Below are 15821 nucleotides of genomic sequence, written 5' to 3' on the forward strand. Positions count from 1 at the left end.
GTGCTGTGGTTGCCATTGAAAGTCGTGGTATGCTTCGCTGTAGTACGGTGCTGTCTGTGGCGAACTCGTGCTACTGTAAAAAGTCAGTGTTAACAACCCTTCGAACGTACTGAATGTCGTTACTCTTCTTCACATTTCATCGTGTGCAGTCTTCCTGCAGTGGTGTTGATGCAGGCTTGATTCACGAACAGCTCGAAGCCCGTGCTTGAGTGTTCTCTGCCACTGCTTCAATCACCATTGAAGGAATGTCATGCTGCGATGTTGAGCATTGACAAAACGCAGACCGGGAAGACCGGTTTGGGTATCTTTCTCAGCAACTTCTTCCCTCCTTCCCTTCACTTCTTGTACTTGTCATGGATGTACCGAATCTGGTCTTCCACATTCGGTCGCTCGGTGCCTGGAGGATATGTACCTCCAGGCTGCTGGCCCATTGCGCCGAGAGCAGCCGCGTTGGGGATCTGACTAACGCCGTCATACGCTCCCTGCTCAGCACGCTTCCGCCGAGCCGCCTCTTCCTCGGTGATAGGATTGCCGGTGACGGAGTCGAAGAGATCGGCACGCTGTGACGCCAGTCGCTTGAGGTTGTTGGCAACATCTGCAGTGGACAAGTTCGTGGTTGAGCTGCGCTGCTGGTTCTTGGCCATCTGCTCACGCCACTCTGGTGACAGCATTTCGATACGCATATGTTGCTCCATCTCTTCGTTCGGAATCGCTTGCTTGCAGATGGAGCAAATGGAGGTGTTTTGTTGCTGGTTCCGGCGCTGAGCTTGGGGGACGTAGTCGGTTCGCACACGGGCCTGCTGGTTGGCTCGCTTCGCTGCAGCTCGTGCCTGCTCTCGCTCGACCGCCAGCGAAGGCGTCTCTGTAGGAAGCGAATATGGCGATGCCTGTGGAGGGGAGGCGGAAGGTGGAGGGTACGGGGTGATGACCTGAGCAGCAGGATACTGGGGCTGCTGGCCGTAGAATTCGTTGTAGTCGTCGAGCGAGGGCATTGCTTCCTCCAGACGTCTGTTTGCATCGATGGTCATGTTGGCCTTTTGCTCAAGACTGAGCGACATCATGTCATTCAGTGTCTTTGGTGGTGGCATTTCAGCTGTCTCGTCGTTCTCGTCAAAAGTGACAGTCGCCACAACGAGGAAATCGTGCCAGTCAATCTGCGCAAAGGCGATGCGATCCGCCTCGGCCTTCTCTTCCTTGTCCACCTTTTGCTTCTCGAGATACTTGTGGTACTCGGCTCTCTGCTTTGCGCTGTCCAGGACGTGAAAGCGGTTGGTGATGTTCTTTTCCAGCTCTGCCATACGCTTCTTCTGTGATGCACCATCGTTCTCCGTCTCGCCATCCAGCAAATCCTTGTACTGCTCCATCAGACGGTTGAAATACATGTTGAGCGAATGCTGAGGTCGCAAGAAGTCAAACTGGTAGTTGCCCGCCTCTTTCTGGCTCAGCCCCGTGATCCAGCTTCTACCATTCTTAGCTGCAAACAGAGCCGTCAACTTCACGATCTCGAGATCCTGAGCGCTGATGGTGGGCATGCGGGCACTGAACTGGAACTCGGTTGGTTGAGGTGGCACGTAGACGGCCTTGCCTTCGAATCCGACATCCGTCTTCCGAGTGAGACTCTTGTTGGTATCCAGGCCGCGGCCAGCCTTGTTCTCGGCGAGGCGCCACTCGTAGTATGGATAGTACTCGTCTTCAGGGTCGAGATAGGATGTGTTGGCGGCGTTCTTCTCGCGCAGTTTGTCTTCGAACGGCTTTCCATTGCGAGCGACATAGGCGGCGACCTTCTCGATGGTGTCGCGCACGCCTCGCGGGGGCAGCACGGTGCCAGTCGGGACTCGCTTGGCGATGTCGTCCGTGGTGTCCTCGCCGTTGGCGGCGGCCATGGCGGGTGGATGTCTTCCTCTTGTCTTCTTGAGCTAACCGTGTGTTTCAATCAATTTTCAATCAATCTCATTCAATGTGGTGTGTGAACGCTGAAATGTCGTGGTGATGTTGGAGGGACGTGCTTGGAGTGAAGATTGATGCTGTCGAAGCTTCGCACATGAAATCCATGCGAGCCGCGGGACGGGACGACGGCAAGGGCTGGCGGGCCATGCCGAGCAAGGGGTCTAGTCCAAAAGCTGGCGGCCGCTCCTCGAAATAGTTCACGACCACGTATTCACTTGCACCAATTCAGCTGCTGCTTCTTTTCCCAGCGAAAAGCCGCTGTTTCTTGCATCTTGTGCCTGTTATCCCCCCTTCTCGCCGCTCTTTTGCCTCTTGTTGCGCATACATTGCGCGGACTAACATCACCGGAATCCCCAGCTTCCCTCACCTCGTTTCAGATCAGCGCATGGGACACCATCACCCTCGACATTGAGATACTCCTCCACACACCGTCGCCGACATGGCGGCCAAACCCGCGCAGCAGCGCTCAAGTCAGAGCAACAAGACTGCCAAATCCAACAGCGACGCATATGCCAATGGCACCATCACCGCGCGTGAGATGGTCCAGTCCAGCCCCGACAAACCCCCTCACCCCTCCTACGACTACACCTCGCCTGGTGTATCCGACAACAACATCACGACGTTGAAATCATATGATTGGGAATGGATGGCAGGCGTCACGCTGGTCGCGCTGTTTGTGCGCCTGTTCCGCATCTACCAGCCGAGCAGCGTCGTCTTCGATGAGGTGCATTTTGGTGGATTCGCGACAAAATACATCAAGGGCAGGTTCTTCATGGACGTCCACCCGCCTCTCGCCAAGCTGTTGATCACTTTGGCCGGCTGGTTGGCAGGCTTCGATGGAAACTTCGATTTCAAGGACATTGGCAAGGACTACCTGGAGCCAGGCGTCCCCTACGTGGCCATGAGACTGCTTCCCGCCCTCTTGGGGGTCTTGTCCGTGCCGGTCATGTACTTGACCCTTAAAGCTGCGGGATGCAGGACTGTGACCGCTACGCTGGGCGCTGGACTTTTGACATTTGAGAATGGCTTCGTTACCCAGTCACGATTGATCCTCCTGGACTCGCCCCTGGTCATCTTCACTGCACTGACAGCTCTGTCATGGTTCTCCTTCACCAACCAGCACGAGCTTGGCCCCAAGAAGGCCTTCACTCCCAGCTGGTGGTTCTGGCTGGCATCGACTGGTGTATGTCTGGGTGCGACAGTCAGCGTCAAGTGGGTTGGTCTCTTCACCATCGCCTGGGTTGGCTCCCTTACCGCACTTCAGCTCTGGGTTCTACTCGGCGACAACAAAAACGTTACCCTCCGCGTCTGGTTCAAGCACCTTTTCGCGCGCATTTTTTGCTTGATCATCATCCCAGTCGCCTTCTACATGGGCATGTTTGCCATTCATTTCGTCTGCCTTGTCAACCCTGGCGATGGCGATGGCTTCATGAGCAGCGAATTCCAGTCGACTCTCAACTCCAAGGGCATGGCAGATGTTCCAGCCGATGTTGCTTTTGGCTCTCGCATCAGCATCCGCCACCACAACACCCAAGGTGGCTACCTGCACTCCCACTCCCACATGTACCCAGGCGGCAGCAAGCAGCAGCAGATCACTCTTTACCCTCACAAGGACGAAAATAATGTCTTCGTGGTCGAGAACCAGACCCAGCCAATCAACTGGGCTGTCGACCCAACGGGCAACACTAGCATTCCTGGCCCTCTGGCATGGGACAATGAAACACCACCGACTTTCGTCAAGGATGGCGATCTTATCCGTCTCTACCACGTTACCACCGACCGACGCATCCACTCGCACGACGTCCGCCCACCTGTCACTGAAGCCGACTGGCAGAACGAGGTCTCCGCCTACGGTTACGAAGGATTCGAGGGCGATGCCAATGACTTGTTCCGTGTCGAGATCGTCAAGCACATGTCGGATGGCAAAGCATCCAAGGAACGCCTTCGAACTATTCAGACCAAGTTCAAGCTCGTCCACGTCATGACTGGCTGCGTCCTCTTCTCCCACAAGGTCAAGCTTCCCGACTGGGGTTTCGAGCAGCAAGAAGTGACTTGCGCGCGAGGCGGTACCCTGCCAAACAGCATCTGGTACGTGGAGAGCAACGTCCACCCGCAGCTCAAGGACGACGCTGAAAAGGTCAACTACCGCAACCCTGGCTTCTTTGGCAAGTTCTGGGAATTGCAGCAGGTCATGTGGACCACCAACGCTGGTCTCGTGGAATCCCACGCTTGGGACTCCCGCCCTCCATCATGGCCAGTCCTTCGACGTGGTATCAACTTCTGGGGCAAGGACCATCGCCAGATCTACCTCACGGGCAACCCTCTCATTTGGTGGTCCAGCACTGCCGCAATCGCCATTTATGTCCTGTTCAAGGGTCTCGCAGTCCTTCGATGGCAACGCAGCTGCGGCGACTACAAGAATACGATTGTCCGCCGATTCGACTACGAGATTGGTACCGCTGTTCTTGGCTGGGCCTTCCACTACTTCCCCTTCTACCTGATGCAGCGTCAGCTCTTCTTGCACCACTACTTCCCAGCGCTCTACTTTGCGATCATTGCACTTAGCCAAATTTTCGACTTCGGCTTCAACCGCATCAGTGTCTCGGGCTTCACGCTTCGAGACAAGCCCTACTTTGGAATGAGTGCCGCCACCATCTTCATGGCACTTTCCATCGCCGTCTTTGCTCTCTACGCACCTCTGTCTTACGGCAACCAATGGACGAAGGCAGAGTGCAACCGCGTCAAGCTGTTCGATACTTGGGACTGGGACTGCAACACCTTCTACGACAACGTAAGTCAAGCCCAAGCCGAGCAATCCCCTCCACACAAACCCAACCGACCCGCCTGGGTTGAAGAAGCTCTCGCTGACATCAAGGATGAACAGTACGCGGACTACTCCCTTGCTGTGCCAAGCCCAGCGGGCGGCGCTGAAGCCACTGGTCAAGCCGCCCACGGTCCTGCACCACCGGTCGCAGACGACCCGCAGAAGGACGTCCACGTCACACCTCAGCTTCAGGTTCCTCTGGGCGATAGTGTGACTGAGGAGAAAGTGGAGTACCGTGATGAGGAGGGAAACCTGCTCAATGACGAGCAAGTCGCCGCTCTTCAAGGAAAGGTCTCATTCTCGACGAGGTACGAGACGCGGACACGACTTGTCGATGAAGTCGGCAACGTGATCCAAGACGGCCAAGTCGACGTCCAGGACGGCGAACTCCCAGCACCTCCCAAGCCGGAGGGTGTTGACCCCCAGACGGTCAAGGGTGGCGATGCGTATGAAGGCGAGCCAAATACTGAGAAGGCACCGAAACAGAACAAGGTGAACGACGACATCGCCAAGGAGAAGAGCGTGCAAGACGTCAAAGCCACCCCCGAGCCAGCGAGTGACGCGGAGAAGAAGACCAAGGACGAGCTTTGAAGTGTCGTCTACTAGGAAGAAACAGCGTTGTATGATATAAATCCACAGGAGCAGCAAAAAGCGACGTTTTGATGCAGACGACTACTACTTGTCGTCGTTGCATGGATGGCGAGCGCGGCGAAACACGGCAATTCGAGGTATGATACGAATGGAGGGATGGGTTTTGGGGTAAGGTAGGGACATGTCTGTATCGAGTATCTCTTCTTTCTTCATGACGAGTTTGTCCGCTGGTTGAATTCTTTCCATTGTGCTTTCGATTACCTCTCTTGCCATTCCCTTGTGATTTGAAAGAATGGCTCGACGTTGAGTCGGCTCCCATCCAGTCCTCGAAACACCTCACGCGCCGCGATCGCCTCCCAAAACACGCACAATAAAACCAACGCCCGTCCATTCAACCCACCCACCCAACCAAACTCATCCTCGAATCTCATCTCATCTCACGCCGTCCTCCCCCTCTCCTCCCCACCACCACCAGCCTTCACCTCACTCCTCACTCCATTCTCACAAACACCACCATTCGCCTTCAGCTGTCCTTGCTGCTGTTGCTGCTGAAACGCAAACTCCTCAGGCACACCGGGACGGATTTTCAGGCCCGTTTCGCTTTGGGCGGGTTTGAGGGAGAAGACGACGTCGCGGATCGAGGTGGTGATGAGGTGGAGGGTGTCCCACTGGAATGTGCACACGGAATGGTTAGTTTGGGATGTGGAGGTCACATGGATGGTGGAGGGGCTCTGGGGTGTAGTTTCGTGGTTGATGTAAATGGAACAAGCAGGGCAAACAAAATCTGAGAGGCATGGGTAGAGGACGGGAGTTGGAATCTAAAACAAGTGGGTCTTTTGTTAGGGCTGCTACTAACCATGATGGTATCCGGTTCGGCGGGTCGGTCTTGGAATGTTTGGTGCATTATATCGTGTGGTGTCTCTCTGTTGAGTACAGAGATCTCTCTCGACGCCTTCCCTTCCTCCAAATCTCTCACTTCCACTTCCTGCCTCGCTTTTGGGTATCAAGGTATCGCTCTCCGTCGCTGCTGAAATCAAGTCCGAAACTGGAAAGTGCTGCTCTCGTTCGTTCGTTCAGTGTCGTAGGCAATTGTGGGAAATCATCGAAGTTCCATGGAAGTCGTCAGAGTCAGTGTCGGTGTCCACGAGACCAGCAAGTCAGGAAGGAATCGAGGGAGACGCGACAATGGCGAAACGCATCTTCTCGTTTTAATAGTCGGAGGAACGTGCATCGTGACCGGCATGCGAGCATGCGCGCTGACCGAATCGGCAAGGCGGCATGCGCCGGAAGCTGGGCCGGGAAGAAATTGCTGGTACTGGAAGGTGCTCGTGTGACCTCTTTCCATATACAACTTCACTGCATATACTGCATTTTTAAGCCGCCTTTTTCTCGTTGATGGTCTTGGTGCCGCTCGTTTCGGTTTCACCTGTGTAGGGGTGCTTGATGCGCAGACACCAGATGTCGAGGTAGTCGCAAATGGTGACGATGACGTCGAGGACGAAGCTGCCGTAGACGCCAAATGCGAAGCCGAGACAGGTGAACATGAAGGCGACTTGGTAGACGCCATCACCGAGTGCGCTGGGCCAGCCGAAGCCAATGTTTTCTTGCAGGACGGGTCCAACTGAGTCCAGGACGCCGTAGATGAGAGGCAAAGCCAGCACGTTCTGGTAGGGAAATGGCGATTTGGTGAGGTGGGCTGTGATCATTTGGCCGACGCTGTAGGCATTGATGAGTCCAACGTAGAGCACAAAGGGGATGAGGTGATTGTAGAGGATGTTTGGCTGCAGGGCGAGGTATGCTGCGATCAGCGCCCAGGACGAGAAGAATGGCAAGAGGCCAAGCAGGGCATGACGTGCTGGTTCGCCTCGTTCGCGGCGTGCGGCCATGACATTGCGTGAGCTACAATATTGTTTAGCAACAATGTTTTGCTCGCTTGTCATTCGTTGAGACTCACCTATCGACAGTGTTGAAGATGAGGACCAAGCCTCCGTACACCATGTAGAAGTCGCCAAAGTCCATCTGGTAAAGACGCTCAGGCAGCCAGTCGTAGTGAGGGACATGCAGCGCGGAGAGCATCGACTGCTGCCAAAAGCTACCACCTCCAACATACGCAGTGATAGCATAGACGATGCAGAGGGTCAAGATGCCCTCGACTGGTCCAGATACAAGACCGAGTGTGAGGGTCTTGGTGTGATACTCATCCCATGTCTGGACATAAAAAGTGAGCAGACACGCAAAGAGCACCAACACGGTCCTCCATCCTTGGCCAAAGTTCATGGCGGCAGCAAAGAGCAAGACTTCCAGCGAGGTGTTGAGAGCATCGACTCCGTGATCGAACAGTTCGCCCAGAGGCCCACTTTGACGGGTTCGTCTCGCTTGGGAACCATCGATGCTGTCGAAAGTCTGGTACAGGAACAGTCCGATGGCCCAGCTGGCGTACACCCATGGAGGACAATCTTGGTCAAGATTCGGCGTGTAGTAGAGCATGGTGAAGACGTTGATGATGACGAATGCAAAGCCGGACAGAGTGATGGCGTTGGGGGCCATGGACAGCGGGAAGAGCTCGATGACCTGGCTCCACCAGTACGGCTTCAAGACATATCGGGAGATGAGACTCCTGTCGACGCCTAATAATGGCAGATGTGAGCATTTGAAAGACGAACTACATAGTAATGTGGCCTACCTGAATATTTGTACTCCTTGAGCTTGGGCAGCTGTTCTTGCCGTATGTAGCCCATCGTGAGATGTGCTTAGACGCGTTCGGAAGGATTGTTGGCAGTTCTGGAGGGAGTCAAGCTGGAGACGTTACGAATATCTCAATCCGGGCGGGTGCAGTTGAAGGTTGGTCTCTTTGTTATCGCGGACACAACGTGATCATGACACAAGCAGCGATAGAATTGAGTCGAAGTTCACCGTGGTTGATATTTGCAGATGAAAACAGGGCAAATGTTTTCGACGCGCGACGATGCCCGGGAAATCCTCGCTGGCGCCACGTCATTGGTTGAAGCCTCAGGCCGCAACAACATGGCCATCGTTCCGGCCACAAACCACCACTTCATTAATATATGCCACGCGGTACTTAGAAGGGTGGTTCGCCGATTTGAGTAAATTCAGCGTATAGCCATCAAATCGGCAGGCATACACTCGAGAAATAGGCAGATGTATGGAGGCTAGTAAACCTTAACGGAGGGCCTTAAGGAAAGCTTGTTTCCTCGCCGCAGCTTCTCCGTCTCACGCACAACAACCACGACCTACACCTCGCAAAGCTCGCATCAGGATCCCGAAAGCGATGCCACCTCGTCGCCTGCCTGCAGCTCTGCCGTAACTATTCCTACTAATCGTCGCTATGCCGCCTCGCCTGAGCCATAAGAAGACCCGTACTGTATATATCCCCCCAGCCACTATCCCGATCACGAATCGACCAGTTTGCTTACCTCGTTTCTAGGGGTGCGTTCGTTGCAAGGCGCGTAAAGTCAAGGTATCTAAACCCATCATAACAAGACGACCCATCGCTCACCAGGCCTAGTGCGATGAACAGAAGCCATCTTGTGGCGCCTGCACCCGGCATGGCGTGACGTGTGAATATCCCATTTCACCCTACGCCGACCATAAGAGCCCCTCGCAGAACGGTCTGAACGCTCCTCATCATCAACACCCTGATCAGCTGCTGGAGCTTCGGTTGATGCACGAATGGATGGCCTACACCTGCCACTCACTCTCCACCACCTGGGAATTCTGGAAGTACGAGATCCCCTTGGTCGCCTTTGAGTTTCGCCATGTACTGGATGCTCTCCTGGCCTTGACTGCGTTGTCTGCCTCGCGTCAAAGGCCACGCTACTGGTCTACTTTAGATGGTCGGATGGTCTCTGCCGAGGAGGGAGAGTTCGCCACTCCATTATCTGACGCACCTCTCAACACGGGCTGGAAGCAAGCCGACAGGGCTCGTCGAAGTATGATTGAACAAGCAGGAGCTGACTCTATGGTCTTGCGTTCCACCGACCCCAACGGTGACATGCTGGAGATCTCCAGGAGGTATTTCTCCATGGCTCTTGAAGGCCACCAAAAGGCTCTTGCCAATCTCAACGTCAAGAACTTCCGCGCCACGTACATCTCGTCCGTCATGGTCTCGTACTACTCTTTTTTTACGCTGAGTGAAAGTGCTGAAGGCGGAGACTCTCTCATGCTTGATCCGATGAAATGGTTTCGCCTGTCCAAAGGCACAGTCTATATCATTGACCAGTGGAAGGAAGCTGTTGGAGAGCGCTGGTTCTTGGAAGGTATGTCTTCATCTCGCACTTCACATTTCCGATGCTGACATAGTGCTGTTAGCTGGAGGAACCTACGGAGAGCCAGATCTGTCAGACGGCGATGAGCTCTTCCGACCCATCCACTACGAACCTTTCAAGTATCTACTGGAGCCTGTTCATGGTGATGTGATTGCCGAAGAAGACAGGATTGCATACGAACACTCTCTCAGCTACATCGGCCTCATGTACAAGGGCATCGTTCAGCAAACGGAATCGCCGCTAGCTACGCACCGCCGGGTCCTCGCATTTCCTGCGCGTGTTCCGGATCGGTTTGCACAACTGGTCGAAGCGCATCAACCCAGAGCTATCGCCTTCCTCGCCCACGTCTTGGCCTCTATCAAACTGGCAGAGCCTCGATCTTCCTGGTTCAGAGGCATCGCACAGCGCCAAGTTCCCCTTATCTGCATGGCACTACCACCAAGCTGGAGCGAGATGGTGCAGTGGCCGCTGCAAATTATCAGAGAGGACAACATCTCTCCGAACATGCCTTCTTGATGTGGGAAGCTTTGCAGTTAGTTGTTCATCCAAGAAATGAGCTCCCACTCCAAAACCGATGCTCGACATTCTGGACACGAGGGACCCTCCCATGTTGATTTGGACAGCCACGGTATAATGCACTCTCGGCAGAACAGGTGCCCACAAGTGGTGAGGAGCGGCTTTCTCGCAGCTGAGGCGCAGAGCATGCACCGAGCGTTGGACATAGTGGTTCGGTGGGACCGTCGAGAGACTGTTGATGACGAGGCGTGTGTCTTGGGGGGAGAGCTGTTTTTGAAAGTGCAAACAGTCGGCAGAAGACACATAAGTATGGCTTGCCGGTCAGTGTTCACTTTGGTTTTGTTGGAGCGATGCTGACTTCACGGGTTGTACAGATCCCATCTACGATGATCCAGTGCGCCGGCAACATCGTGCTTCACACTTTGTGGCCTTTGGCCGCGGTGTGCACTTCTTTACAAGCAGGATGCCTGGCAGCATTTAACAGACGTTCGCGGAGACTATGGTCGTCAACAAGTTGCTGGCTTCACGGCAGTGTCCTTCTTCAATACACTCCCGGAAGGTTATGAAGCCGATATGCATTGCAGCTATTCGGTTTGATTGCGCTTGGCATGCCACTGTCCCCATCTTTCTCGGCTCAGGAACATGTTCGGCTATGCCTAAGCTGACGTCGGCCCGGAACTGGACGTTGCCTGATATTTCACCTGAGGTGGTGTATTTGCATGTGACAGCGGTACAATATCCCGACTCGATCTTTATCTGAGCTTCGTTTAGAGGCTGGCGCTCTATGCGCGTCGGCCATCACTCCGTTGAACCAACCTTTTGGCCGGAGACTCGTGGCATGACGTCAAGTTCAATCGACTCCAAGTTTTTGCAGCTGTGAGCAACCTTGCGTGGCCGACTTGAAGCTTCGAATGACAAAGAATATATCAGCATACCGCACGCTCGCTCTCTGACGACACGATATCCACATAACAAATTGCGACTCCGCTTCTCACGCTCACTACTCCTTGACGACTGCCGCTCATGGACCACCTCAAAGTAAAAGTCCATCACATGAAACGCAAGCTCAGCGGTCAAGACAACGCCGCTGAACACAACGGTCGCTTCGTCCTCATTACCAACGGCACTGGCTATGTCTCTACATGGATCATCAGACAATTCCTCTCCAACGGGTATCAAGTTCGAACTACAGTGCGATCGAACGTGGAGGGGCAGGACGTTAGGGACACGCTTTCCAAGTACTCGCATAACCTGGAAATCGTCGTCCTGACAAGGGTGACCGAATGGAGCGACTTGGTTAAAGGTGTCGATGGTGTTGTGTGCACGAAGTTGGAAGAGTGGCAGGGTTTACTGGAGGTGATAGTGAAGGAGGCGCCGCAGGTTCAAAGGGTCATTGTCACTTCATCACTTGACGCCGTGGTTGATGCTACGAATCTATCCGAGCCGGGGCACGTCTTCTCCGCGCAAGACTGGAATTCTTCATCGGAGGAGAAGGCGTTGCATGCCTTTGTGAAGGACGGCAATTCGAATTTCAGCCTGGCCACGATCTGCCCCGCGATGATCTTGGGACCACTGGCGCACAAGACAGATCTTGATGGAGTGAAGAAGTCATCAGAAGATCTCACCGAGATCTGGAGAATCCTGGAAGGCAAAGGAAAGGGCGACTTTCGATTTCCGGCTTTCGTGGACGTGAGAAACGTCGCGCAAGCACATCTCCGTGCATACGAGCTGGAAGTTGATCAAGATGGAAGTGATGGAGGGGCAGAAAGATATATCGCCTCTGGCGGCTCCGTGACCTACGCTCAAGTGTGCTCTACGTTAAGATCTCAATTCCCTGAATGGAGACTGAGGATCCCAGATCCAAAGAACGTGGACGATAAGGAACCGCCTTATACATTCGACAACACCAAGACGAAGGAAAGCCTGTTCATGAGCTTCATCAGCTTGGAAGATTGTCTGCGTGATACAGCACAGAGTTTGATGGAAGTCGAAGCGGCGAGTAAGAAGAATGTGCGATATGATGGACAGGAATGGTTCCGACATGTTTGAAATGGCTTCACAATCGATGAACTGCATTCCTATCTCTGACACCCACGACATTGACAGTCAAGCAGATGCGTCTCCCTACCAAGGAATCACCTCGCCCCGCCAGTCCAAAAATTTGCCAGTCACCTCCTCCTTAGGCTTCTCCAACAACGCAACCATCCCGTTCACGCTCTCCTCCACGGTAATCACCAACGAGGTCCCCTGATCATCCGAAAAGGCCTCGCGACCCAGAGACTCGATCACCGCCACCGACATATCCGTCTCCACCGTACCGGGGTGCAGCGCCGTGATGGCAAGTTCGGGATTCTCCTGCGCGGCTGAAGAGTTTCCACGTGTTAGTCACCGAAAACACAGATCTTGTCGACCGATGGAAAGAACATACCCTTCGCAACAATAAAATTCGCCGCCGCCTTACTGATCCCGTACGCAGCGACACCAAACGGCAGAGCCAACGCCGTCTGGATGCTACCCGCGATGGAGCTCATGACGAGGAACCTCGCGCCGGGTTTGAGGAGGGGAAACACGGCCTGGAACAAGCGCAGTGGACCGAGGGTGTTGACGTTGAAGAGGTCGCGGGCGGTGTTGAGATCCAGAGCGGCGATGGAAGCGAACGGGTTAGCTTTGCCTGCGTTGGCGATGACGACGTCGAGGTGCGTGATGTAGTGCGTGGATTGGAGGGTGTGCATGGCCGTGGAGGCGGATGTGTCGCTGCACAGAATCAGTGAATGATCTCATTTGAGTGGAAGGGGAGGAGGAGGAAACGTACGACTCGGCATCGATCCCCACGATGATCAATCTCGAGCCTTTCCCCTTGGGTAGCTCGTCCAGACTCCTCGCCGTCTCAGCTTTAGAATCCCTCACGCCCGCGATGACGGTACTCCCTTCTCTATTCAAGAGATTCGCCACGAGTCCTCGTCCAATCCCTCGCGTAGCACCCGCGATGAGATACGTCTTGTGGGTAGTCATGTTGTGCAATCCTAGACTTGAAAAGATAAAACTAGGTTACCCAATCGTCTGGTGTGTCTATGTCCACTTACATACACTTTCTATCCATATCCCCCAAACTAGAAACCCAGCCTACGTATACGTAAACAACTGCTTAAAAATCCTCCCTCTCTGACAACACAACCGGCTCTTCTCCCCTCGCTCTATCTTCCGTTCCCTTTCTTCGGATCGACTCCGAGTCTCACATCACAAACGACCCTTTCCCGACGTGTGTCTGGACAAGGTAATTGCTAGTAGGTACCTCCTCGCCCAAATGCCCGAACCTATGATGGATGACTAAAACGAGTAGTTGCTCTGACAATTCTGACACCCCTAGCGTTCGTATCCGACTATGAGGGTTTGGGTGACGTTACACTACACGCCGAGCATGTCGCGTGAAAGATCAGCCGGATACAACAAATGAACGAATGAACGAAGAGCTCGCGGGAATTCCTCTTCACGCTTTATGCTTCGCAATATCTTCCCCTATCGTTCGAATACTAGTGATAGCGGTATCTTGATCATTGACTCCTTCGCTTGCAGTCCAACAATCCCATCTCTCTCTACATCTATCTGTGTCCGTGAAGTCTACCTACTTAGTCCTTGTTCGCCAAGTAACCCGACTTCCTAGTCAGGCTACCTAGCCTCCCATCCTTGTCTCCTGGGCAGTGCATGAATGAATGGAGGGCAGTCTGCATAATTATGCAGAAAGAGAGAGAAATCGCATCTTCCATGTCTTTGAAATCCGAGACAATCTTGATACCGCAGACCCGATGAGTGCAGTGGTCAGTTCCCTCCAACGCCTTCATCTAGCAATGCAATGAGCCCTTCACCAAGCACGGATGGGAAGGGGAGATATGTATGTATCCGGCATCCGCTCGTTCTTCAAGACATCTCGTCTGGGTTTCGGAATCTTTTCATTTCTTGTCTTTCTTTCTCATTTCGGTGGCCTACGTACTTATGCACAAGGCTGCCCTTTAAGAACCACGCAGCCCTCACCTTCATCGAGTGCTACTTCATCATCACCCACACATAGCAGGAAGACGGTCTCGTCCATGTCTCTCCCCCTCTGTGAATGCTGCGCTATTTCATATTGTCCGTACCCGCCCATACCCCATAACGCCATGATGCTTGCTTTTCGCTCAAACTCGTAGAAGATCGATGCAAAAGGTCTTGTGTCTGACTGGTCGATGAAGGCCGACTTTTATCTTATCCGATCGGGCTCCACGGCATGGGAACCATAATCCGACTCTTCATCGTCTGGATCAGCGGCACCGTCTTGTGGACAGTCTCACCCCAACCAGGGACGCTCCAGCTCTGCTCTCTCCGGGCACGACGCTCTTCGAGATCGGCGAATTGCCAGAGGTGGTGGACTTCGTTGAGGGCGCCGATTTGGACGAACCATGCTGTATTCACATCAGTAACTCAATCTCGCCCATTGTAATAATCATATGTTACGCACCTCCAACACCCTCCATGACCTCCCTCCTCGCAGCCAGGCCCTTCTGCCAGTGCGTCTCCCACTCGAGGAGGTTGCCAGGGTGCAACGTGTATGTTCTCAGCTCAAACACACCTCCAAGCGAACGTGGTGGAGAAGTTGGCCAGAAGCGGAACTCTTGCATGAGGGACGTCTTCTTGGTGGTGATGAGCGTCTTGAGCTTCGCGTCGAAGGCCGGGAAGTCGGGGTGGTTCTGGATCGAGTTGAGCGAGGCGTGGTAGCCGGCGTAACGCTGGTATTCCCAGATGTGGACTGTAACGATCAAAATCAGCCTCGACACAATCCTTGAAGTCTGTAGATTGGCACCCACCAAACGTATCACAATCGCCGACCTCCGTCCTCCAGCTGCCCACCAGATGCACCTTATTCTCCGGCATGCTCGCCATCCGCGGGTACCAGCTCCCCACGAGCTCGACATACTCATCGACCTTGTCCGGCTTGACCTCGTGAAAGACAATACTATGCACATACTTGCCCCTCGCCAGCACCTGGCTGAAGCTGCGCTCAATCTCGCGATCCATCTCGCGGCCCTCCTCGGTGCCGTAGATCAGACTCGACAGCCGGCCCGAGCCCTTCTTCTTGTCGGAGCCATCGTTCTGGCGCGCGGCTTCCCCTGCAGCGGAACTGAGTGAGCCTAGTCCCTGAGAGACCGACGACGAAGCAGAAGCGGAAGAGGAAGAGGACTTAGCGGAAGTCGAAGAAGCAGCGGACGCAGACTGACGCTCTTGTTCTTTACGCTTGCGGTTTTGCTCGGCGAGGTTCTGGCGGAATTCCTTCTGCTTGGCGTCGAAGACGTGGCCTTGCTCGGGGGCGATGTCGCTGAGGGCCGGCGTCGACGAGTACTTGTTCCACTGTGCCGCGGCGGTGGTGAAGGGCCGGCCGGCGGCGGAGGGGGTGGATGGAGCGGTGGTGGTGGGGGAGAGGCGCGGGAGGATGCGTCGCGAGTACATGGTCGCTGACGCTGGCGGTGGTGGGTGGGCGGGTGAGGGCGGTGTTTTTGGTGGGTTGGACGGTTAAGCAGAACCGCGGCGGGCGTGATAGGTCGGACGGTGGTGGTGGTGAGCTCTGTCAATGCTGCTTGCCGCTTGCTTGCTGCTTCCTTCCTCCTGCTACACTCTCTCGCTTGTTG

At 54.4% G+C, this 15821-nt stretch overlaps 8 protein-coding genes across 8 annotated transcripts; 3 read left to right on the plus strand and 5 right to left on the minus strand.

Annotated features, from left to right (window-relative positions):
- Window positions 1-335: 335 nt before the first annotated feature.
- M409DRAFT_26457 (uncharacterized protein) lies at window positions 336-1883 on the minus strand (the record flags this gene model as incomplete). The annotated part of the gene is made up of 1 exon (XM_033808118.1): window positions 336-1883. One exon carries the CDS (start codon window positions 1881-1883, stop codon window positions 336-338), a length of 1548 nt encoding a protein of 515 aa, XP_033663899.1.
- A 503-nt stretch (window positions 1884-2386) lies between these two features.
- M409DRAFT_68659 (glycosyltransferase family 39 protein) lies at window positions 2387-5362 on the plus strand (the record flags this gene model as incomplete). The annotated part of the gene is made up of 2 exons (XM_033817936.1): window positions 2387-4738; window positions 4832-5362. The coding sequence occupies 2 exons, from the start codon at window positions 2387-2389 to the stop codon at window positions 5360-5362; spliced, it is 2883 nt and encodes a 960-aa protein (XP_033663900.1).
- A 437-nt stretch (window positions 5363-5799) lies between these two features.
- Window positions 5800-6221, minus strand: M409DRAFT_57695 (uncharacterized protein; the record flags this gene model as incomplete). The annotated part of the gene is made up of 2 exons (XM_033813707.1): window positions 5800-6180; window positions 6219-6221. 2 exons carry the CDS (start codon window positions 6219-6221, stop codon window positions 5800-5802), a joined length of 384 nt encoding a protein of 127 aa, XP_033663901.1.
- A 514-nt stretch (window positions 6222-6735) lies between these two features.
- Window positions 6736-8100, minus strand: M409DRAFT_57696 (uncharacterized protein; the record flags this gene model as incomplete). Its single annotated transcript, XM_033813708.1, has 3 exons — window positions 6736-7261; window positions 7317-7989; window positions 8046-8100. 3 exons carry the CDS (start codon window positions 8098-8100, stop codon window positions 6736-6738), a joined length of 1254 nt encoding a protein of 417 aa, XP_033663902.1.
- A 956-nt stretch (window positions 8101-9056) lies between these two features.
- On the plus strand, window positions 9057-10164 carry M409DRAFT_26461 (uncharacterized protein; the record flags this gene model as incomplete). Its single annotated transcript, XM_033808119.1, has 2 exons — window positions 9057-9639; window positions 9692-10164. The coding sequence occupies 2 exons, from the start codon at window positions 9057-9059 to the stop codon at window positions 10162-10164; spliced, it is 1056 nt and encodes a 351-aa protein (XP_033663903.1).
- Window positions 10165-11187: 1023 nt separating this feature from the next.
- M409DRAFT_26462 (uncharacterized protein) lies at window positions 11188-12213 on the plus strand (the record flags this gene model as incomplete). Its single annotated transcript, XM_033808120.1, has 1 exon — window positions 11188-12213. One exon carries the CDS (start codon window positions 11188-11190, stop codon window positions 12211-12213), a length of 1026 nt encoding a protein of 341 aa, XP_033663904.1.
- A 75-nt stretch (window positions 12214-12288) lies between these two features.
- On the minus strand, window positions 12289-13176 carry M409DRAFT_26463 (uncharacterized protein; the record flags this gene model as incomplete). Its single annotated transcript, XM_033808121.1, has 3 exons — window positions 12289-12527; window positions 12593-12918; window positions 12977-13176. The coding sequence occupies 3 exons, from the start codon at window positions 13174-13176 to the stop codon at window positions 12289-12291; spliced, it is 765 nt and encodes a 254-aa protein (XP_033663905.1).
- A 1227-nt stretch (window positions 13177-14403) lies between these two features.
- Window positions 14404-15642, minus strand: M409DRAFT_68661 (uncharacterized protein; the record flags this gene model as incomplete). The annotated part of the gene is made up of 3 exons (XM_033817937.1): window positions 14404-14600; window positions 14657-14944; window positions 15003-15642. 3 exons carry the CDS (start codon window positions 15640-15642, stop codon window positions 14404-14406), a joined length of 1125 nt encoding a protein of 374 aa, XP_033663906.1.
- Between the last annotated feature and the right edge of the window lie 179 nt (window positions 15643-15821).

Source organism: Zasmidium cellare (genome assembly GCF_010093935.1).
Source record: "Zasmidium cellare ATCC 36951 unplaced genomic scaffold M409scaffold_32, whole genome shotgun sequence".
Classification (NCBI taxonomy): domain Eukaryota; kingdom Fungi; phylum Ascomycota; class Dothideomycetes; order Mycosphaerellales; family Mycosphaerellaceae; genus Zasmidium; species Zasmidium cellare.